At 36.7% G+C, this 24496-nt stretch overlaps 1 protein-coding gene across 2 annotated transcripts; it reads left to right on the forward strand.

Moving 5' to 3' along the window:
• Positions 1 to 569: 569 nt before the first annotated feature.
• Positions 570 to 22265, forward strand: dnajc4 (DnaJ (Hsp40) homolog, subfamily C, member 4). Of its 2 annotated transcripts, none has more exons than XM_073921195.1 (8): positions 570 to 1084; positions 1722 to 1774; positions 2198 to 2325; positions 7540 to 7630; positions 10594 to 10772; positions 14456 to 14623; positions 15137 to 15223; positions 20336 to 22265. In XM_073921195.1, the coding sequence occupies exons 3-8, from the start codon at positions 2234 to 2236 to the stop codon at positions 20430 to 20432; spliced, it is 714 nt and encodes a 237-aa protein (XP_073777296.1). In that variant the 5' UTR covers positions 570 to 1084; positions 1722 to 1774; positions 2198 to 2233; the 3' UTR covers positions 20433 to 22265.
• The last annotated feature ends 2231 nt before the right edge of the window (positions 22266 to 24496 follow it).

The raw sequence follows: 24496 nt of genomic DNA on the forward strand, positions 1-24496 counted from the left end.
TATATATATATATATATATATATATATATTTTTTTTTTTTTTTTTTTTTTACCATAACTACTATAATAAAACCATGGTTAATTTTTGTATGGGAGTTGGATCTCACATAAAAATACTAATAAGTAAAAAGTATTTTTAAACTAAACCATAGTAAAGCGCTAACATTAAATTTGCAACATTACAACAGCATACTGTCGTAATAACTATATAGTGATAAACTAACAAATACTGTACTAGGCCCATACTTTAGTTTTTACTGATATTAATATGCAATGTTTTAGAAAAATGTGTACAGTATTGGGTAAATTGCTTGTATTACTATAATTGTATTACTACAATAACTATAGAACAACAGATTAATTCAATTACTTTACTATGGTTAAAAATATAGTATTTATTTATTTGCTCTAATATTAGTACATTTAGTATATAGTACTCTTTATAATATATTAATATATTACAGAAATATCCATTACTATATTATGTTATTCATGTAAATAACCCATTCAGAACAGGTATGGTGCAAACAGTTCCTGACATGCAGCTGTCATGAAACACATTGTCCATTTATGTAACAGCACTTGTGAAGCGTTATGAAAGCAACAGAACATCCACAGCTGACCTGCGCGTCTCCATGAATGAAGGTGACGCCATTATTTATGTTTAATCCGCTGATTAATGACTTACTAATAAGAATTACACTGATTTGAACAGCAGTCGTGTGCTAAGCTACACGTTTCCCATGACTTTGTTGTTGTTTTTAGCATCGCGGCTAAGCTAGCGAGTGGAAAGTGCATCTCTGTCACAGGAACTGATTAATATGCCTCAAAACATGTATGAGTTGCGTTACGAATTCTTTATATACGTTATAAAATCGTGTCAATACAGTTTAGATTTTAACAACAGCCTTGCTGTCGTTGCCTGCTAATTTGAGTTTGCTGATCAATGGACGTGTCTCAAAAGTGTGGTGACTACATAGACAGCACTTTTGGGCGCATTTGTGGTTATGTTTTGCGGGGTGAAAGGCTGTATAGATTGTTAGCTCAATATATTCCCACATGATAAAATACTATAGGACGTTATAGTAAGTATTATAGTGTTTTTAACCATACTACTGTATAGTAGTGTATTAAATTAAAGTATTTGAAACTCTTTGTTAATAAATACAACATACTTATATCTAGTGCACTGTAATGTTATACTTTAGTTGTTACTACAGTAAACTCTGGTATATTCTATAGTTTGAAAAAACTACAGTAATTAGTTTTTATTTCTGTAACGTTAGTTGGTTTTTAACCATATTTTCTACCGGTAGAATAACCACAACATGTTAATTTAACTACTATAGTATGGATCTATTTGGACACTAATATTTTATTAAAGATTACTATAGTACTTTTTCATAGGGCCTTTGACAGCTGTCATATTTTTATTTAACGGTTATAGATTGGATTTGCCGTCCAGGTTCTGCTTTTGTGTATGTTTGGACAGGAAACACATGCATTACACTGATTTTGCGTGTATTTTCATTGGAAAATGCCACTAAAATCCTAAACAATTTACTTTTGGAGACCAAACTTGACTTATCATGTGAAAACATACCCTAATAAAATAGCTAGGGTTTAAGATGTGATTGTAATTGAACAAATACAAGAATATTAGATGTCAAAAAGAGCCCCAGACTATGTTATGTATGTGTGTAATCTCTCGTGTCCATTCAGGATCTCCCGCAGAGCTGCTGACCCACTGCCTTTCAATGGGATCCTGCTGAGCGGTATGTAAAGTCACACCAAAACACAACATGCATTCAACATGTAAAGCTTCATTCAAACAAAACACGCATTCATCATGATAAAACCTTACTCAAACAAAATGTGCATTCAGCATGATAAAGCTTCAAGCTAACACAACACTGAACACAATACATTAAACACGATCAAGCATCGTCCAATCACAGCTTGCATTCAGAGTGATGAAGTTTAATCCAAACACAACAAGCATTCAGGTTGCTTAAACTTAAACACAACATAGTAGAGCTTCACCCGGGAAGTACTATTGTATGCTGAAACTACAACAAAACAAGGTACATCGAACATGCTGAAATGGCTAAATAAATGCCCGTAAAATAAATGTGTAGTTTTCAATTGTGTGTGATGGTTTCTCGTGTGCACTAACATACCTCTCCCCTGTTTTTCAGATTCCCATTTATGTAGTTTATATTTCTGAGATCATCATGCAGTGGGAGGCTCATATTCGGCTCTGTCAGACTTGTTTTTGGTACTGTAGAAGTTCTCAGCGGCTGTTTTCTCTCTCTGCTGCACACAGGTATGCAGGACATAATTGTATTAATTTCTTAAAAATGCACAACGTTTTAATTTCAGCTGTAATTAGAAATGTAGCTGCCAAAAATGTAAAACACATACAAAAACACTCACTAGCCTCTATAATTAAAGGGTTAGCTCACTCAAAATGAAAATTATATTATTAATCACTCACCCTTATTTCATCCCAAACCTCTGAGGCATTCATTTATTTTTGGAATACAAATGAATATATTTTTGATGAAATCTGAGAGCCCTCTTAACCCAATGGACCCATTTCACAAGCCATAGATGAAGACGAGTAATGAAAAAAGATGGAGGGATAAAAAGCTGTAACAATATTTCAGGTAGTGGAACATTCCAGCAAATCAGCCATGCAGGAGAGTAGTGGTCGAATGCTGTTGTAGTTCTAGTTAAATTAAATCCTATTCAGTTTGGTTTAGAATAAATGTCATTGTTGAAGTTCAGTTTAATTCATTTATTTGTGTTTTCACTAAAAAAACAATATTTTTAAACTTACTTTTGATTTTTGATGGGTACACTAATAACCTTTTCCCTTTTTTCTATGATGATTTTCATTTATTTTCTAACAACTATAAACAGTAAGCACGAGGTTTATTAATGCACTAAGTATGTAATATTGGCACATTTACTGGTTGCATTATTTTGCTCGCCTTTCAACCCAACATTAACAGGAAGTTTAAGTGTAAACATTCATTCATTCATTCATTTTCTTGTCGGCTTAGTCCCTTTATTAATCTATGGTCGCCACAGCGGAATGAACCGCCAACTTATCCAGCAAGTTTTTACGCAGCGGATGCCCTTCCAGCCGCAATCCATCTCTGGGAAACATCCACACACACACTCTCATAAACTACGGACAATTTAGCCTATCCAATTCACCTGTACCGCATGTCTTTGGACTGTGGGGGAAACCGGAGCACCCGGAGGAAACCCACGCGAACGCAGGGAGAACATGCAAACTCCACACAGAAACGCCAACTGAGCCGAGGATCGAACCAGCGACCTTCTTGCTGTGAGGCGAACGTGCTACCCACTGCGCCCTGTAAACATTTATCGGTCCATAAAGAATAGTTCACCCAAAAATGTCCTGTTAATTTTCCAGCCGCAACGCAGTACTGAAAAACACCCATACACTCTCATATTCACACCAACACTCACAAACTATGGCTAAACTACTTGTTAAGCGTGACATCAGGCGAAGCGGCTTCTGGGTCCAATCGCTCTATCAAATTTTATGGGGAAACTCATCAAATGGTAATAATAAATGTTTACAAAGCACTGTAATACTTTCGAAAAGCTCGATAGCAATTTATATGACCATGCCTAATATCCGATGGCCAAAAAGTGATAAATTTGTTTTATAAATTGTTAAAATTTTGGTATTTGTGATGCAGCAAGTCTAGAGACTGTTGTGTACACCATGATGTTATATAAAATTCACTTTATTGTGTGATAGGACTAAAAAGTGTCCATGAACAAATATTTTCTCAATTAAAATGAGTGGCAGCTTGGACCTGAAAACAGTATTCCATACGTCACCAATACGTCACGACTTAACAAGTGGAATTAGTTTATTCAATTCACTTGTAGTGCATGTCTTTGGACTATGGGGGAAACCGGAGCACCTGGAGGAAACCTACGTGAGCACTGAGAGAACATGCAAACTCCTTTAATGCCAACTGGACTTGAACCAGCAACCTTCTTGCTGTGAGGTGACAGTGCTAACCACTGAGAAATCGTGCCGCCTCACTTTAGTTCAGTTCAGTTTAATACAAAAGTCAAGGACGAGCAACAGAAGAGCAGCTCCGACAGCCCCTAACAAGCAAGTCAGAGGAAACAGTGGTAAGGAACCAAAACTTCACCAATTGGCAGAAGTGAAGAACAAACCTTGAGACCCAACTCATTAAAATACCAAGAAAATCTTAGAACAGATCATATGCCTTCAGGGGTGGTATTGGAATATTATCAAGCTGCAAGAACACATTTTTGCGCACATAAAAGAAAAAACAACTTTATTTTTCAGTTTCTTTTTTGTGTCAGTATAGGGCGCATGCTTCTGAGTGCTGTGCAGTGATGTACAACCCTCAGACACGCGTGCATGACTTCCTCTGTTCGAAACAAAACACAGGCGCATCTGAGGTAATAAGAGGCGTCAGAATTGCGGCAAAGCTCGACATGTGAGCGTGCACCCTTTATTGACAATAAAGAGAAGAAACTGCTGAACAGTTATTTTTGTTTTAGGATTCTTCAAGGGGGTATTTTTCATGACGATTTGGGAATCTTGCTGTTTATGGAGGATGAGGGAGCTCTCAGGTTTCACCTAAAAAAATCTTACTTATGTTTTGCTGATGAAAAGGTCCATGAAATTCCATGAGGGTAATTAATTAGATTTCAGTCATTTTCTTTTTTGGTTGAACTAACCCTTTACGTACACTTGGGTCCACTTTTACATTCAGGGCTACATCATAGATTCAACAAGGTGCTGGAAACATTCCTCAGAGATTTTGATCCGTTTTGACCTTTGATAGTTTCAAGGAGTTGGTGCAGATTAGTCGTCTGCTCATTCTCTTGATGTAAATGTCTTGTTCCAAAGGTTCCCAAAGGTGCTCTATTGAATTGAGATCTGCTGACTGTGGAGACCATTTGAGTTCAGTGAACTCCTTAGATGCTTTTATCTTTATCACATAGTGCATTAACATTCTGCAAGTAGCATGAAATCAAAACGAATCTGGCTGGACAACGTTTTCCCAATTATCTGTTGTCTCGTTTTTCCTGCTGAAATAAACAGCTTAAACTAGCCTAAGCTGGTTGACCAGTCTGGTTTTAGATGGGTTTTGGACATTTCCTGATCTTAGCTGGTCAGGCAGGAATTGACCAGCTTGACCAGCCTGGTATCAGATGGACATAGGTGGTTTTCATTGGTCTCCCAGCCTGGCTAGGCTGGTCAAGCTGGTTTTAGCTGGTCATCTACTGACCACATCTCCTATACAATTTCACTGTTTGTTGACATGAAAATGGAATATAGGGTGACTTTAACCGAAATTTTCTGAAAACTGACCAGGGTGAAGATTTTCCAAAACCCCAGGTACAGTGTGGTCAACTAGACACTACAGCCAGAGTTTTCATCTCGTGAAGTCAATGTGCGTGCCTTTTTGATTGGCCATGACTGGGTTCACACCAAGGCAATGAGGCAAATATCCGCGTCGTTGGCACCGCAGGACGGTAATACACCTTGGTTTTCATGTTGACTTGTATGCAATTTACTTGTGCGAATACTTAATTCCTGTTCGGTGTGAACCCAATATAAGTGTCATTATCACCGCCTGTTGTTTCAACGTTTTTAATTTAGTTTTATTATTATTTATTATTATTTTTTTTTTTTTTCAAATATTCTGACCAGCCATTTTGCAAAAAAATCAAATGACCTTTCTTCAATTTTTTATGTTTGGTCTGGCTTTCAGCAGATCATCTTCACCTTGCCTAAATTCTGATGTGTCGCTGCCATTCAATTGGCTAATTACAGAATTGTGTTAATGAGCTAACATACCCCTACAAAGTAACCAGTGATTATTTTTCACTGTGAAAAGTGTTGATTATTGATCCTGATCCATTACATTGATGTACATTCATTTTTCAGAGCTATCAATCAGAATATTACAGAGACCTGAGAACCCAGAACATCACAGCAACACTCACATAAAATTAAAAACCACCAAACGCATCCAAAAACATTTTACCGAAGCATCATAGCAATACATGAACAATACAAGCACAACATTTAGTTTAGAATATATGAAGAAAAATATATTTTTTTTAGTGATCAGGCTAACATAAGCCCCTTTCACACAATGATACCGGTAAATATCCGGAAAATTTCCGGAACGACTTTACCGGTATATTTAAAAAAGCGCTGTTCACACAGGCGAGGACGTTATGGAAATTTTCCGGAAAAGAGCATTCACACATCCATTCCAAAATACCGGTAAATTCTGACATCATTCACCACAAATGAGCTTTAAACGGCTGCGCTTGTATTTGTAAACATTTGACTAAATTACAAACTCTGTGGATGATCAATATTGTGAACAATTTTCTCAGGATCACTTTCGCATGTCGAGATGTTCATAATATGTGCGTGTGCAGGCGCTCACAGGCTGTTTCACAGGCACACGAACGTAAACAAACAACGGCTTATCATAAGCATCTCATCGATGATTATTTACACAGTTGGCATTAAGAAGAACATATAAACGTGACCTGACTATCTTCTAGCAGCTAAATGTGTCTGGAAAAATATTCAAAGGCTTTTATTCTCACAAACCGCGCGGACGTAAATGCGTCTGACTGTTATGATTGGCTTAAGCAGACGTTTCACGTCAGCACGTTCTAGAGAAGAGAAGTTGTAACATTACCGGCAATTTGCCGGAATGCTGCGCTGTGTGAATGCAGAAGGAAGATTACCGTAATAAGTGCGTGCACGTCTAGAACATGCTGACGTGAGACGTCTGCTTTAGCCAATCACAACAGTCAGACGCATTTACGTCCGCGCGGTTTGTGAGAATAAAAACCTTTGAATATTTTTCCAGACACATTTAGCTGCTAGATGTTAGTCAGATCACGTTAATATGTTCTTCTTAATGCCAACTGTGTAAATAATCATCGATGAGATGCTTATGATAAGCCGTTGTTTGTTTACCTTCAAGCTTTGCGTGTGCCTGTGAAACAGCCTGTGAGCGCCTGCACACGCACATATTATGAACATCTCGACATGAGAAAGTGATCCTGCGAAAGTTGTTCACAATATTGATCATCCACAGAGTTTGTAATTTAGTCAAATGTTTACAAATACAAGCGCAGCCGTTTAAAGCTCATTTGTGGTGAATGATGTCAGAATTTACCGGTATTTTGGAATGGATGTGTGAATGCTCTTTTCCGGAAAATTTCCGTAACGTCCTCGCTTGTGTGAACAGCGCTTTTTTGAATATACCGGTAAAGTCGTTCCGGAAATTTTCTAGATATTTACCGGTATCACTGTGTGAAAGGGGCTTTTGTGTGAAAGGGGCTATAGTGTGCGAAATAAAAGTTTGTTGGTTAAGTTATTTGTAATTATTAGTGTACAGTTGTTCTGCTTTGGCTCTATGAATACAAGTGCTGGTAAATGATTTATCTTAATTGTTTTTTGTTCTGTTTACAGGTCACAAACCAATTACTATGAACTTCTCGGGGTGAAACCGGATGCTACGCTGGAACAAATTAAGTTTGCATTTTTCGACAAGTCTAAAAAGGTACATTAATGCAATGCAGTATTTTCATATTGCTTAAAGAGTCTAGTCTCGATGTCACCTTATTATAGACTGAGTGGGTTTGATAGCAATTTATGAATATTAATGAACAATTCGCACCATTGACAAGAACAATAACTTTGTTTTAATAGTCATTCTAATAACTCTGTGAGAAAAGGGGAAGCCACACTACCTTTACCGACACAGAGGATTGATACTTTTGGAATAACGAACAATAACAACATTGAGCCAATCAGAGTCCACTTAAATTGAGCAAGAGCATTTAAAGGTGCACTAAGCGAATGTTGCCAAACAATGTTGATATTTGAAAGCGCCCTCAAAAGAAAGCACTCACAAACAAATATGACCTTGCACCTTTTTGATTGATCTGCTATTGTTACTAGAAACGCCCCTTACTGCTGTTTGGCTCCAAGTATTTTGGGACTCGGTCCAACACTATTGACACTATTGCACATTTAAAGGGCACCTATGATGGAAGTTAACTTTTGTAAGATGTTTGGACTGAACTGTCATTTTGGAGTCATAGAAACACAATAAGTCTCTTTTTTTATTTCCTGACGTTAAAATAGGATCCAAATCTCTTAAATTTTGAGGCCCACCACAACGTGACATAGGAGTGCGGTTTCCCCGCCCACCAGATTGATTGACAGACGCATATTAACATGTCTCCATAGTAATACGTATAATCATATACACTAGACAGGATGTGTGCAAAGCAACTGGAATTAAAATATGTGATCATCTGCATGTCAATAATAAGTTTTACAACTTTGAAACTTTTTAAAAATGTGCATGTTTGTAATAAAGACAGTAAAATCACTGTAATTCATCACTATAGCCACATTTCAGTACAATTGCAAAAGAAGACACTTCGATCCCGGTTTGTGGACGTTAAATCAGGTTTATTCTGTACATTAAGTTAACGGATATCCATAGAGCAGTGGATATAAATGTGTATTCTGTCACATTTTCTGTGCAAAAACAATGCAAAGTTAAACACGCGATCTGTGTGTGTGTGTGCGCATATAACGTCATTGTGTCTCTCATTGTCGCAGAAAGTCTTGAATTTACTAAACAACAAATATATTAAATAACCATTGGGAAAGTTCTTACTGTAGTAAAGGAGATCAGCTTTATTATTGTCTGTCACTGTGCTGTTTATCTACGTGAAGGCTATACACATAAGAGCAATACAGAGAGATCTCTATGGCTCTGACTCACACATGGGAACTGTGAGCGGGAAGGACCAGCTCATTTGCATTAAAGGCACAGGCAACAAAAACCGCTACAATGTCCTCACTTCTCAAATTTCCCAGATTCAGAAAGGTATAATACATAATCTGATGAGTATTTTGAGCTGAAACTTTGCAGACACATTCTGGAGACACAAAAGACTTAAATCTTGAAAAAAGGGTAAAATAGTACCCTTAAAAGTGACATGCGACAAAACTGCCGCACACTTGTAATAACCAGAATGTTCTCATACACTAGTGTGAATGCTAATATAGCTGTCTTCATAATTATTAAGCATTGCTTTGATGGTGTAAGGCAGGGATGTCCAGACTCGGTCCTGGAGGGCTGGCGTCCTGCAAAGTTTAGTTCCAACCCCAATGAGACACACCTAGGCTAGCTAATCAAGCTCTTACTAGGCATTCATAGATAGAAACATCCTTGCAGGTGTGTTGAAGCAAGTTGGAGCTAAAATCTTTTTGACATCCCTGGTGTAAGGGGAGCATTATGCATCTGAGCAAAACATTTTAAATTAATTTGAGACTTGCATACTGTTATTTATTAAATCGCAATAATATATATATCCTCAGAATTTATTCTCAGAGACATAATTGATCCTGTATTTTGTCAATTCTGTATTTAGTGAAAAAATGATTATAAATGATAATTTATCATCCTTTCCCCTAGAGGGCGCTGTTCAGTTGTGGCAGACTTGTTGGTTTCCGTTAATCCTCAGTGATATGGCATTTATTATTGATTCTAATTCCATCCAATTAAGATTTTACTTGTCAGTAACTGAAGCAATAAAATAAGAATGTCAGTAAGAAGGAATGTAACAAATCTGTGTATGTCCATGAGAAAAATGGAGTGAAAATTGAGAAAGATCTGTTTTTGTTTAAAGGAAGCAGAGTGACGGCGAGATAGAACCACTACATATTTGTGTGCGCATGTGTGTGACAGGAGATGAGGGTGCAAGTGATGTGGGTGCTTTGTTTCCGAGTCAGAAACAGATAAATGGTTTATGAGTGATATGACAGACATTGAACACAAGTGAGAAAGAAAGGTCAAAAGGTCATATTCAGACCCCTTAACTGTCACTGTTCCACTGCTGAGATATTTTTTGTAAATATTTAATATTTTTTGAATAAACCTGAGCTAATTTTGATAAAATGATATAATTTTCAAGTGTGAATGGAAGAAGGTGTGGTGACAGGTAAATATGTGTGTGTGTGTATTTCTATACTTAAAAAATTTACTTAATTGTATATATATATATATATATATATATATATATATATATATATATATATATATATATATATATATATATATATATATATATATATATATATATATATATTAGACCATACTCCTGATACCTCAGATGTATCTGTGTATTATTATATTTTATTTTACATGTGTAAATATAATTGAAACAAGAAAAATACTGTAAAATATTAAACATTTTAAATACTAAATATAGATTACATTTTGTAGTCTTTTTAATAACTTGTTTAAATTTAAATGCATTATCTTTCTTTTCCTAAAGATGGTACGTGACCAAACTCTATTGAATTGATATAACTGCTTAATAAAATGATTTTGTTTAAATGCACCAAACAATTATTGGCTATATTCACTGAGAACTGGATCTATATAGTGTAATGTGATTGCTTTGATTTGGGAAGAAAGATAAGTTCTGTTTTCTCCTTCAGTTGCACCCAGACAGTGACCCATCCAATCCTGGTCTGCACACACAGTTTGTGCAGCTGAATGAAGCGTACAGGGTGCTGAGCAAAGAAGGGTCCAGACAGGATTATGACCTCAGGCTGAGGTACCAGTATGCTGGAGGTCAGGCCTTCAGAACCTCCTCCAGCTCCTCCAACAATCCCAGGTGAGAAACAATATTTTTTTTATAATCAACAAGCTTGAATTTAAAGGGTTAGTTCATGCAAAATAATGTTTATTCTCTTATGATTTACTCAACCTCATGTCATTCCAGTGTAATAAATAGGGCCAGGCGGAGTCTGCGGACGTTTCTGCTGAGAATTTTGGTAAAAATCTGCAGATTTCTGCTTAATTATTTTGGGAGTACCATAACTATAACCTTAATATGTGAAATAAAAAAATAATATCTTTTTAACTTTTATTTAATGTTTAAAATGCAAATCCAATTAGATTCACTTTATTTGGTAAACAAAGCAAGTCTCTTATATAATATATTGACTAAAAGACAGAAAATATCCATTTTATTTACCATAGATATTACCAACATCTGGGGACTTACGCGAAAAGATTACGCGAAAAGATTTAGCAACTTTTCAGACCCCCTTAGTGACAAATTTTTTTAAAAAGTGACTGGCGACAAATCTTTTTTGTGTGTTACTGGAGATTTCTATAGACTGTCATTTGTCCATACTGTATATATATATATATATATATATATATATATATATATATATATATATATATATATATATATATATATATATATATATATATAGCATTCTGTTTATGACTTATTGTTATTGTGATCAAACCAAAACTATTGTCAAACATTCCATGTAACTTCAGTTGTTCAACTGTAATCATTTGAAGCTTCAAGAACAATTTTGCGCACCAAAAAACCTGTAAAAACGGCTTTGTTCTGCGATATTTTGGCGAATTTAGTCTAATTTCACATCTTTCACACTTATCTAGATGTGTTTTGAAGCAACTCATAACATTTAAATAATAATTTGGTCTCAGAGGATTGAGACGACATGAGGGTGAGTAATAAAAAACAGAATTTTTATTTTTGGGTGAACTAACCCTTTAATATCGCCATGTACACGGATGAGCCAAAACATTATGACCAGTGAAGAAAATACTTATTATCTTCTAAAAAAAGCCAAATATTTAGGTCCGAGTAGATTAGATGGTAAGCAAGTAAACCATGCTGGACCGAAATAAAGATCAGAACAGCTTTGAAAAGAACCTAATTTTTATGGCAGGACAAATGGGTCAAAATATCCATGTTTTACTAACAGTGGGACAAACCACTAATCAGTGACAGGGTGCCCTAGACTCATTGATGCAGGAGAACAATAAAGGCTATTCTATCTGGTCTGGACCCTCAGAAGTTCTCACAAAAATTTTAATGGTGGTTATGAGAGGAATGTCCCACACAATGCATCATACACTCTTACGTATGGGGCTCCATAGCTACAGACCAGTTAGTGTTGTCAAGCAGTACAAGCTTGACATATATCAGCCTAAGGGGCCATTCACCCAGAACGCATGTTTCCATTCCAATGCGCTACTTTTCCATTGTTCTTCTGTGTAAATGGGTTGTTGGCATGATGTTGCATTTTCTCTGTCATACATGACAAACATGAATATAATTAGTATTGACTAGTATTGATTCAGTATGTATTTGTCTTCCTGTTATAAAAAGCTCCTGTGTTTTTCATTTTTTGTCTCAAGCATTGTTCACTAAATTAAAACTCTCGTAAATAAAATGAAAATAAATAAATTATTTTTATCTAAATAATTTAAAAAAATATAGCAACTTGATTTTTTTGTCATTGAAAAGCATGTCATCCGTTGTGACACTATATGCTTATTTTAAATCATGAAATTCCGCAGGAAAATTCATTTATTTGAAGGACCCCATTCAAGATCATGTAACGGAAGCCCATGAGCACCTTTAAAGTTTTTGTCTCATAAATTTTCACATATTTCATTTACTTGTAATCACTATAAAATTAAGTTTTGTTGTCCTATGGTGTGACACCCCTGTTTATTGATAAAGTCATGGAGAAAAACAAATATTATTTATAATTTGATATCAAATAAATAGGTCTATATGAAAATTAGTGTCAGACAATGAAGATAAACGCTATTTGTATATTATTAGGAGTATTTTTTTTTTTTTTTACAATAGACGTATTTTAAAGGGATAGTCACCCAAAAATGTATATTCTGGCATAGGTTACGGGTTTTCAGCTTTATAGAAACTCATAACTCGTAAAGGTTTGAAATTCAATTGAGGGTGTAAGTCAATAAATTAAAAGTAAAATTACAATTTTCTGTCCCATTAAGATTCATTCATTTTCTTTCGGCTTAGTTCCTTTATTAATCTGAGGTCGCCACAGCAGAATGAACTGCCAACTTTTCCAGCATATGTTTTACGCAGCGGATGCCCTTCCAGCTGCAACCCATCCCTAAGGAACATCCATACATACTTATTCACACTCATACACTACGGACAATTTAGCCTACCCCAGTCAGCTGTACCATATGTCTTTGGACCTGGAGGAAACCCACGCAATCTCGGGGAGAACATGCAAACTCCACACAGAAACGCCAACTGACCCAGCCAAGGCTCGAACCTACCGCGTCGCCGCCTTTAAGATGCAATTCAACAATAAAAGTATTATAATCTTAAATGTAAAACAGTTATTTCAGTCCACAAAAAATAAACACTGATTGGTAGTGCACAATACGAGCAGTTACAGTTGAAGTCAGAATTATTAGCCTGTATTATTAGTCCTCCTGTTTTTCCCCCAATTTCTGTTTAATAGAGAACAGATTTCTTCAACACATTTCCAAACATAATAGTTTTAATAACTCCTCTCTAATAACTGATTTATTTTATCTTTGCCATGATGACAGTAAATAATATTTGACTAGATTTTTCCAAGACACTTCTATGCAGCTTAAAGTGACATATGAGGACTTAACTAAGTTAATTAGGGTTACTAGGCAGGTTAAGGTAATTAGGCAAGTTATTGTATAACGATGGTTTGTTCTGTAGACTATCGAAAAAAAATATAGCTTAAAGGGGCTAATTACTTGGACCTTAAAATGTTTTTTATAAAATTAATAACTGCTTTTATTCCAGCCGAAATAAAAGAAACAAGACTTTCTCCAGAAGAAAAAATATTATCAGACATACTGTGAAAACGTCCTTGCTCTGTTAAACATCATGTGGGAAATATTAAAAAAAGAAACAAAAAGTTCAAAGGGGCTAATAATTCTGACTTGAACTGTATATTTTGAAAATACGCTCATTTTACAAGTCACATAAAGTTAAACAGTGAGTTTTACCATTTTTGAATCCATTCAGCCAATCTGCATGTCTGGCGGGAGCACTTTTAGCTTAGCTTAGCATTAGTCATTGAATCGGTATTAGCACCTCGTTCAAAATAAAAAATGAATAAAAGAGTTTCAATAATTTTTTCCCATTTAAAGCTGCTTGACTCTTCTGTAGTGGACTCCATTGATGGAAAATGAAAAGTTGCTATTTTCAAGGCTGATATGGCTAGTAACTGTACTCTCATTCCATCGTAATATATAAAGAACTTTGCTGCAGCAGGCACAATGATATTACGCAGCAACTGAAAATAATCCCCAGCAATTTCACTCAAATGCAAACACTAGGGCATTTGTATAATTAGCCTATTTACATCGTTCCTTTAAGATAGTTGATATAAGATACCTGTTTATTGTGACTTAATTAGGCTTTTGGGATACCCCATGCTTACATTATAAACTCAATGGCTGTAATACCTATTTTGTGTCTGTGTTTCTCAGCTGGGAGGCTAATGAGAGCATGCGTTACTGGGAGCAGTTCAGACAGGCCCAGCCTCAGGAGAACACCCCAGAGGAAAGGGAAAAGAAAAAGAAAAGAAACATGCGATTGGTGGGCTACTGCTTTCTCGCCATGATCCTCAGCGTCTCTGCACATTACTTTGGCTTCAGGTAAGTCCTAGCTCAGAAAAATCCAACATGTACAGCAGCAGTCCATCCTAATATTTGTTCTGGATGTTGCCATGCTGATAAGTGAATGTTTTGCATGAAACCCAGAGCAAAATGTTTTCTTTTGTTCATGCATTGTTTTTCTGATGAGTCCATGATAATGATATTTCGTCTGTCCCACAGTCAGACAAACCCCAGCAGAGTGTGTACACTGGTTTCCCATAATCCCTGATGTTTAGTTATGCTTTCCAGTATCAGCTACATGTTTTTACACCTTGAATTCAGGCGACTGAGATTAAGCATCTTACATAAACAGACGCTGCTCGGCTGACGCGTAGCAGAGAGTGAACTTGAAATGTTTTGAAAAATGATCAAATGTTTTATTGCCCCAGTCAGTGCCCGTGTGGCCTTTTAAAAGTTGCGCGGACACCTTGTGGATGTCTGTTCACCTCTGCAAATATGTATGTTGGCAGTAAATCTGTTCACCTTTGACCTCTGGGCTGGTCTGTCATGCAGGAAACTGGAAGAGGTCCATAATAATTTCATGGATGAGAAGGACAGAGTCATCACCAAGATCTACAATGAATCGAAAGAAAGAGCCAGGTGGGAAGTGCTTTAAAGTTTAGCCTCTGGGAAGTGTGTAGCCTGAGGCGTTACATCAGAGGGTTTGAAAACAAAAGATGTAGCGCTTGAAATCGTGATGTGAGACTTTGTTGTAATGTAAAGGAGAGCTGTTGTGAGACATGGAAATGCTTGATTGCTTCTGTAAATCATGTTTCTGACTTGATCGTAAGGTTTGTTGGCAAAGATGAATTGGGTAAAGCTAAATCCATGCAAATTGATAACAGGAGATAAACTGATAAGTTTATTATTTTTATTTGTATTAAAAGTGTACTCCTTTAAAGGTCCCATGAAATTAAAAGAAAGTTTTTTTAGCTATTAGTATCAGTTTTGTTTGTTTTTAAGATGTCTATAAGCTAGTGTGCTCCAAAACAAAATTTGTGTTCATAAGATATAAAACTGATATAAACATGTAGGGCTCTATTTTGACGGTCCATGCGCAGGGCGCAAAACGCACGGCGCAAACGCTTTCAGGGCGTCAGAACGCATTTTTGCTAATTTACGGATGGGAAAATGTGCTTTGCGCCATGGCACATAGTCTAAAAGGGTTGAGTTTATTTTCTTAATGAGTTATAGGTGTGTTTTGAGAATAAACCAATTAGAGTCTCATCTCCCATTCCCTTTAAGAGCCAGCTGCGTCGCGCCATAAGCGCATTTGCTATTTACAGGACGCAAAGTAAGTCTAAGTGGAAAAAATGAGCATTTCACTAGCAAACAGTTAACAGTTAACAGTTTTTTTAACAGAAAACTGTTAAACAGAGCATCTACTGCTTGAGAATGAGAGATAATGGATCACTTTCACTTTCGCTCTTGGATAGGGAAACCTTTATGCACAGACATCAATTAGTCTATAAATAATTAATTGCGTTTGTTAAGCGCAAATATTCGTTTCAAAACTATTTCTAAATTCAGTTCTAATTTCCGCAAACGAATAGATGAATAATATTAACGAAGTGTGTTCAAAACCCTGAGTTATATCCTAAAACACATGCTGTGCCCCATATGGTCTAAAACCATGTTTATTATATGTTTTTAATAAAACTAATATAAATATGGATATAATAAATAATACTGCTAATAATAATAACATTATACAAAAGCAAATTGTTATGAATGAACTGAAAAAGCCTCCCGAGATGAAGAAGACATAAAAGCAGTGATTTTTCATATTTATGTAGGCAAGAAAATAATCTGTTTTGTAATATTTTAATCCTTTATATTTATGTCCTATATATATTCTTATTATATCCTATATATATCCTTAATATTTAAATTTTTTCATATGTAAAGATATTTGCCTATTGCTCTCTTGTGCGTATTAAGCAGTGCGTAAGCGAGGCGCAACTCTGCGCAGGAGTTTAGACCGGGTTTGTTTTGGTGTAATGAAAAATCTATTATAGTTTCTCAAAATAGCAACGCGCCAGCGGTCCGCCTCAGAACGCCTTCCTTTTTAGACCAGAACACCTATGGGCGCACAAATGAGCGCTAATGCATTTGCTATTTAAACAGCGTAGCGCAACGCCTCAAAACGACTCTTGCACCATGATGAAACTACCAAACAAGTATTGCGCCAAGTGTATGATAGGACCCGTAAAGTGTGTAGTCCGTCACTTCCGCCTAAGTGGATCAACAATATATTCACGTCATCACATACTTCAGTTTCTAATGAAATCTTGACCAATCAAATGCTCTAAAGCAGTGGTTCTCAACTGGTTTGGCCATGGGACCCACATTTTTACATGGTCATCAAAATTTTGAGGAACTATGATATAATTTTAGGAATTATAATTAATTTGTATTTATTTGTTAACATACACAAGTAGTGACAGATAAATCATATGCAAATCACCAAGACTTACAAAAAAACAATATTTTATTGCTGTCTTTTAACAAAATGTCTCAAATTATAAAAAATTATTTACAAAGTAAAAACGACAAAAGTTTTGGTTTCTAAATGTGCTTTTGTGAGAGCACACCACTACAAATGACACACTGAGATTTTAAGCCTTTTTTGTCGTCAATATATGTAAATCCATACTTTGCATAATTAGGGTCGTACTTGCGATTTGACAATTTTGTTGCTGTAATTAAATGAAATTTCACATGTCAAATGGTACAGTTGTCACTCGCACATTTCAAAATAAAGTCTGGTATAAGCAAAGAAGTTAAAAATTAAACATTAGTTGTTTCTTTTGACTACACACTTTGCGACCCACTGATAATCTTGTCGCGACCCACCAGTTGAGAAACACTGCTCTAAAGTATCTGACATGCCCACCCCCTTCGAGACTCTGTTTTTTTCAAAACGGGGAGGAGCTACAGTGTCCAACCCTCTCTTCATGTTTCGGTTGAGATTACGTCAAACATCAAATAACAAACGTACATTTCAGAGCACTTCACAGGACCTTTAAACTTTAAAAGGAGGCCCGTTACTTGAATAATACTGTAATGTTGTTTGCTGTGACGTTGTTGAGGCCAGACAAATTAATTATAGTTTAAATAAACAATGTTTTAGTTTTATATATATATATATATATATATATATATATATATATATATATATATATATATATATATATAAAAATTAGCACACTCAGAAAACCAGTCGTTATGGCTAAGAAACCCATTTAGACTAGAGACTAGTGATGTCTGTAAGGGCCTACTCACACTATGCTATCCGAACCCTGCCCAGGCTCATTTCCTGGATCGTTTGAGAAGTGTGAGTGCTCTGAATTGGTTCACTTGGGCTTTGGCGTGACACGCTTGTGTGTGAGTGCAAATAGCGCCAAAGCCCAAAACTGAAAGCAAGACGTGACTTTAAAGGGACCGTTTCATATGTGTTTATTAATCATTCTTGCTGTTTAATGAACGCAAACTGTCTTAGTTTATTAAAGACGAAACCCCTCACTGCATGAAAGCTGCACACCTTCAGCAGACCTCCTAATTCCTGCAGCACGAGGGCTTTATGAGTGTCAAAAGTGGCTGATCTGTTTGGCGAAATATTTGACTGTGCGTCACTGCATATCAAACGACTCAAATGATATGACTAGAGAAATCTCCACTGTGCTGAGCGAGAGCGCTTCTGATCAGCGCCTCATTGATGACGTCAGCGTGCACAGGCCCGAATGTAATGTGAGTGCGGGCCGTCGGGGGAGATGGGAGGACTCAACTGTACATAGTGTGAGTACGCCCTAAGAAACTATTACGCTTCACCTTTAGACACGCACTCGCAAATTTCCCTGTCTTTGTTCCATTGGGGGAATCCCCAACGTCAAGTGCATTCCACTTCAAGTCAACGATGGAAGCTTACATGCACATATCCTCAATCGCTTTGATTTTGGAGCAAGTCGGCTTCATATGTTTACTCCAGCACCTATGTAATGTAATGCATATTTATATAGCTCAGTTTGGTGGATGAATATGATTGGGAGGCCATGATGGGTAAGCCTCGATGGAAGGAATTTGGCCAGGACACCAGGGTTTACTCTCACGAGAAGTGCCATGGGATTTTTAATGACCACAGAGAGTCTGGACCTCCCTTTAACGTCTCAATCGAAAGACGGCGCTCACTGACGCTCCCCTTCACTTTTACCAGAGCATTAGGACCCACACAGACCATGTTGAGCGCCCCCTGCTGGCCTCACTAACACCACTTACAACAGCAACCTAGTTTTTCCAGTCGGTCTCCCATTCAGGTACTTCAGTGAGTAACCGGTGTTGGAGTGCAGGGCTGTGTCCTATATGTCCCAGAATGCAATGCGATTGTGACGTCACAACAATGTAGTTACCAAGTGGTCAGTGGGCATTCAATTTTAACCCATTTATATGATCCACCAGTAGTGGACACTTGTCTGATGTAATCAAGGATGTACAGTGCTGTGCAAAAGTCTTAGGCCCCCACCAGCTTTGGAAAAGATATGAAGCAAGTGCAGGGTCATTACTTTCGGGTGAACTATACCTTTAATATACAAACCAAAAATATGGGAAATATGTACACAATTCATTCATTCAATTTCGGCTTAGTCCCTTTATTAATCTGAGGTCGTCACAGCGCAATGAACCGCCAACTTATCCAGCATGTGTTTTACGCAGCGGATGCCCTTCCAGCTGCAATTCATCACTGGAAAATATCCACACACCCTCATTCACACATACACTACGGACAATTTAGCCTACCCAATTCACCTATACCACGTTTTGGACTGTGGTGTAAACCGGAGCCCCCGATGTACACAATAATCAGATCAAAATTACTTTTGGAATCAAAAGACTAGTATGAAAAAGCAACAGAGTATTTTTTTTTCAATTGTGCTTTTTAATATCAAGCATCTTTTAGCATTATAAAGAGTTCTTACTTAGATTTAACATGTTCTATCTTTCTTTTGCTCTCCAGGTGAATCTCATATGGCCTGTAATATTTGCCTGCACTTACTGTATATTCAGATCTGGACTTTGTGGAGGCCATTTCCTTTCATTCTTTGTTTCATGAGCTGTTTTTCTCTCCAAATATGATTTCATCACATTAGCAGTGTGCTTGGGACCTTTTTCGTGCTGAAAAATAAAACTATCGCTAGTTAGGTGCTTTCTAGTAGGAATTACACATAAAAATTAAAACCTGTTTGCACTTTTCAGCATTCCAAATTTACTCAATTCAGGCAATATTGACAACAACTCCGACGAAAATGCAGATCAAATCAAATTAGACCCCCAAAAAATCCAACTAGAACCTGTTTTTCTGGTTGTATTTTAATTAAGAGAATTAGCAGTAATATATAATGTCATTATTCCCCTACTAAACGCATAAACTAAAATATAACTGGGACCCTAAGACCTTTGCACAGTATTGTACATCCAAGGGAACGAGACAGAGGGAAGTTGGCGAGTGAAGGGCATAAAATATTGAACTATAATGCAGCCTATTTAATTAATTTACATTTGATATACAATAAATGATGATCGACTTTTCATTAAATCCCAAACTGCATTTTGAGAGAGCCAAGGACTTTTGAATGCGATGGCATAAAATACAGCTCCTAATTTCTTCAAGGACTGTAAATACTTAATTTAATCATGCTACTTTCTGCTTTCCCTCAGAGCGAACGGCATTAAGAAGCAGCAGGAGATCTTAAGACAGAAGCACGCCGAGTTCTTGGAGAGATTCAAGATCAACGAAAACGGAGATGAGAAGTGAAGCAAGGAAAAGGCCGAGCTAACGAAACTCATCACACGGGGTTATGGACAGAGTGCAGGTTGTGGATGAATGTGGAAGAATGTATTTTGTTAATAGTTTTTATCAAATTTTCTAGGGTTACTACATGTGAGATCTTCAAATAAGGTCCTTGAATGCTCACTGGGTGTTTAAAACTGGGTCCCACTTTATATTAAGTGTCCTTAACTACTATGTACTTCCATCAAAAAATAAATACAATGTACTTACTGTGTTAATGATGTATTTGAGAACACTTGTGGTGCTTTTGAGTTGGGATAGAGGTTGGGTTATGAACAGGTTTGGTGGTATGGGTAGGTTTAAGGGTGAGTTAAGGTGTAAGGGATTGTCCCAGCTGAGGACAATTGTAATTACAAAAGTTAATTACAGATGTAAATACATACAGGTATTTAATCAAGCATAAGTACACAGTTAATACATGTATTTACACAAGAAGTACATTGTAACAAACTATTAATTCCTGTGTAAGTACTTATTAGTTAAGGCCACTAATATAAAGTGGGACCAAACTGTTGCAATGTTTTTTGCTTTGACCCAGGCCTGTTTTTTAACCCATAGACGTCAGATTAAGGTCACAGAGCGTGCAAGGCAAGTCAGGCTGATTATAGGCCAGCATGGCTCCTCATAAGGTGTTAAAAACACCTGTACACAACATTGCCTGCATTTACAGGCGACATTGTAGCTGCACCTGGAAAGAGTGTTATGGAAACATTGCATTCCTGATAAAGTAGTTCATCAAAACACTGACAACACTGTACATTGTGCACTTTGTTAAGCTTGGTGTGTGTGTGTGTGAGAGAGAGAGTTTCTCATAGGAGAATGTTCTTCAGATGGACAGATCAGGGCTGTCCAGCGTGAGTTTTATTTCAGGTGCTGGGTATTTTCCAGCTAAATTGAATGCAACATCAAATAATCTTATCTTAAACAGGAAGTGAATGGCGGTTTGGCAAGTAATGAGTCGTTTCTTTCACCCGTGTAATAGATCTAGGCTTCATAACAAATGCACTTCCTACAAGTTATTATACAATAACTGTAGAGCAAGATTATATTCTTGGCAAACTCTTGACAGACCTCTGCTGCCATAAGGCAGAGCTCCTAAAAGGAATTCTTTTTAGATATACAGTTGAAGTCAAACTTATTAGCCCTCCTATGAGTTTTGTTTTCTTTTTTAAATAGTTCCTAAATGATGTTTAACCGAGCAAAGTATTTTTCACAGTATTTCCTATAATAATTTTTCTTCTGGAAAAAGTCTTATTTGTATTATTTCAGCTAGAATAAAAAAAAGTTTTCATTTTTTAAACCCCTTTTAAGGTCAATATTATTAACTCCCTTGAGCATTTTTTTCCTGATTGTCTACAGCGATATACAATGATTTGACTAATTAACCCAGTTAAGCTTTTAAAAAGCACTTTAAGCTGAAAACTATGATCTTGAAAAATATCTAATAAAATATTATTTACTGTCATCGTGGCGAAGATAGAAGAAATCAGTTGTTAGCAATGAGTTATTAAAACTATTATGTTTAAAAATATGTTGAATAAATCTTCTTTCCTTTAGACAGAAATTGGGGAAAAAATATAAAGTGGGCCTAATAATTCAGGAGGGCTAATAATTCCAAATTCACCTGTATAAGTCATTGCCTTATTTGAAGAATAGAATAGAATTTTAAGATTTAACATTTAATGTAATAGCCAGAGCGCCTTCATCTTTATAAGTCAAATATTGATTTTCTGTGGAATCATTCTAATGCAAGGCATTGGTTTTTGCTATGATGAATAATTAAAGATGATTATCTCAGTTATGTTGCGTTTTTATACTCTGCAAACTATTCTTATGCACTCTTATTTATAAAGGCATGGTGTCACAAGATTTTTTTACACAACAATGTGAATGGTTTTTGTGTGAAATGATACTGTAGTTCAAACAGTTCAACTATTTTAGTTCACCCAAGAGTGAAAGTTCTGTCTTCATTTTCGCTCCCTTCAAGCCTGGGTTTATGGCAACAGTGTGTGTATAAATATCTTTCAAATTATTAATTAAATTTTTTATAATCACACTTGATAAAAACAGTCGGCAGAAACACTCTGATTAACATTCTGCCTTTGTATGTCATCAGAGGGGGAAAGCCCCGGCCATTAGAGACAGTCTCTCCTAAATTAGCATAGACAGCCCTGAGTGAGAAGCAGCCGTGCGCCATTACAGTTTCACAATCTCATTTGAATTTAAAGCGACAGTCACCAAAAAGGACACAATGGGCTATGTACACAGCTAGTGTTTTTCTGCCAATAATGGACTTCTGGTGAAAGGTTTATGTGACTACAGACATCCCAAGTTGCGAAATGTCATTTCCGGGTGAGACAGAGTTGATTTGCGGGAGGTTGCCAGAGGTTACGAGTGCCTGAAGCACAGTGGAGGGGGGGGAGGGGGGGGGTAATGGTGGTGAGCGACGTATCTGAATGGTGACGTGTGCGCGACGTACCTGAAGAGCTGGGAGGGATGCGGTGGAAAGAGGTGTACCATGTATTTAAGGACCAGGTGGGAGATGCGTGATTTCCGGGAGATTAACACTCATTTGCGGGCATGTGGAAGTCTCTATGCATTTGCGGAAGACTCCCAGAACTTCCGGGAGACTTGAGATGTCTGTGACTAGTTTTCAATGTCATAAGGTTCCTTTTACAGCACCGATGTTGTAATGTAATTCAAATCTAATGAGTTAAATAGACTTAAGCGTCCATTTGGTTGTTAAAGCGTAAAAAGGGACGAAAAACCGTTTCAACCCAGGCTAGTTAGTTTAAAAGTCATTAGCAGCAGTCTAGCGCAGAAACTCTCTTGAAAATACTGGGGTAAAATTAATTTCCATATTTTAAAGCCATGGCATGGAAAAGATATTTTAATGCAGTTCTTCTTGTTTGGTCAGATACCCACTTTATATTGTATCTCAGTCAGACAGTGAAGATCAATGTTTTGTTTCGTTTTTTAAGAAATCAGATCTTAAATGCTGCGATTTTTTTTATTTTTTTATTTTTTTTATTTTTATTTTTTTTATGGGATGACAATTCAGCAGAAGCCCTGGGGCTGGATGACTGAAATTAAGTCTGTGTGCATATACCCCATTTGGATCAAAGCCTGAAATTGACAGTTTCAAAGAGTTATACAAATTTCTTTGTGGTGTATTTTGCACTAAAACTTCACATACACACTACATGGACATATTTGAAGTTATTTTACATCTGTATAAAGGGGCATAATAGGTCCCCTTTAAACGTTGTCATTGGGGTGATAAAAGTGGGCGATAAACAGACAAAAAAGATTCCATTACTCTTCTTTATTGTCTCACTTTTTAACTTCTCTTATCAAACTAAATTGTCTGCTATGTCAATCCCAATTAGTGGTGTTCTTTCATGACATTCTAGAATCTACCACAGTTTGACACGTCACAGAAACCTCACATTCCCCAACCGCGTTCAGATGTTGATGATCTGGGCTTCTCTGTGACTCCACAGCCAGGGACTCAGTCTGATGTGGTTTCCTGATATCGCGTGGGCCCATATGCAGGTGCTCCTCTCCGCTTAGGACTGATCTTGGAGATACCAGCTTTCAGGAATCAGGGACTATTTCGTTGGTGTTTTTTTTTTCTTCTGCTTTTCTTTCTGTATAAGTGCGCCTTCTTTCATTTTGACATTTTGGAACTAAACCCTTTCGCCTAGGGAGACTTCACAGAAATGCTAACAACATCGGCCACAGTTCAGCAGTATCAACGGTGAAATCTTGTGACCTTGGCCTAGTTTGTTTATTTGGATATGCGATGACTGGACCTTCTCTCCTACCATTCTGGGATTTCCAGAAGCTCTTCAGATGGTTATATTCTGAAAGGACTCTTTGCGGTTGTCAGCTTTAATGCTGTTAGCAGTCTCGGAGAGATAAAACAGCCCGCATTCCTGCAGCCCACATAATCTTTTTTTTTTTTTTTGGCTCAGGATAACCCAAACATACCTGTGGATGATGTTGAGGGTCTTCACATGCAAGCA

This window comes from Danio rerio, chromosome 14 (assembly GCF_049306965.1).
Source record: "Danio rerio strain Tuebingen ecotype United States chromosome 14, GRCz12tu, whole genome shotgun sequence".
Taxonomy (NCBI): Eukaryota; Metazoa; Chordata; class Actinopteri; order Cypriniformes; family Danionidae; genus Danio; species Danio rerio.

Bases quoted from the DNA above. Each gene is read 5' to 3' on its own strand.
- dnajc4 (XM_073921195.1), top strand. From the start codon at position 2,234: ATGCAGTGGGAGGCTCATATTCGGCTCTGTCAGACTTGTTTTTGGTAC. The intron at 14,624-15,136 runs GTAAGTCCTAGC...TCTGTCATGCAG, and splicing joins GCACATTACTTTGGCTTCAG to GAAACTGGAAGAGGTCCATA. The intron at 15,224-20,335 runs GTGGGAAGTGCT...GCTTTCCCTCAG, and splicing joins GAATCGAAAGAAAGAGCCAG to AGCGAACGGCATTAAGAAGC.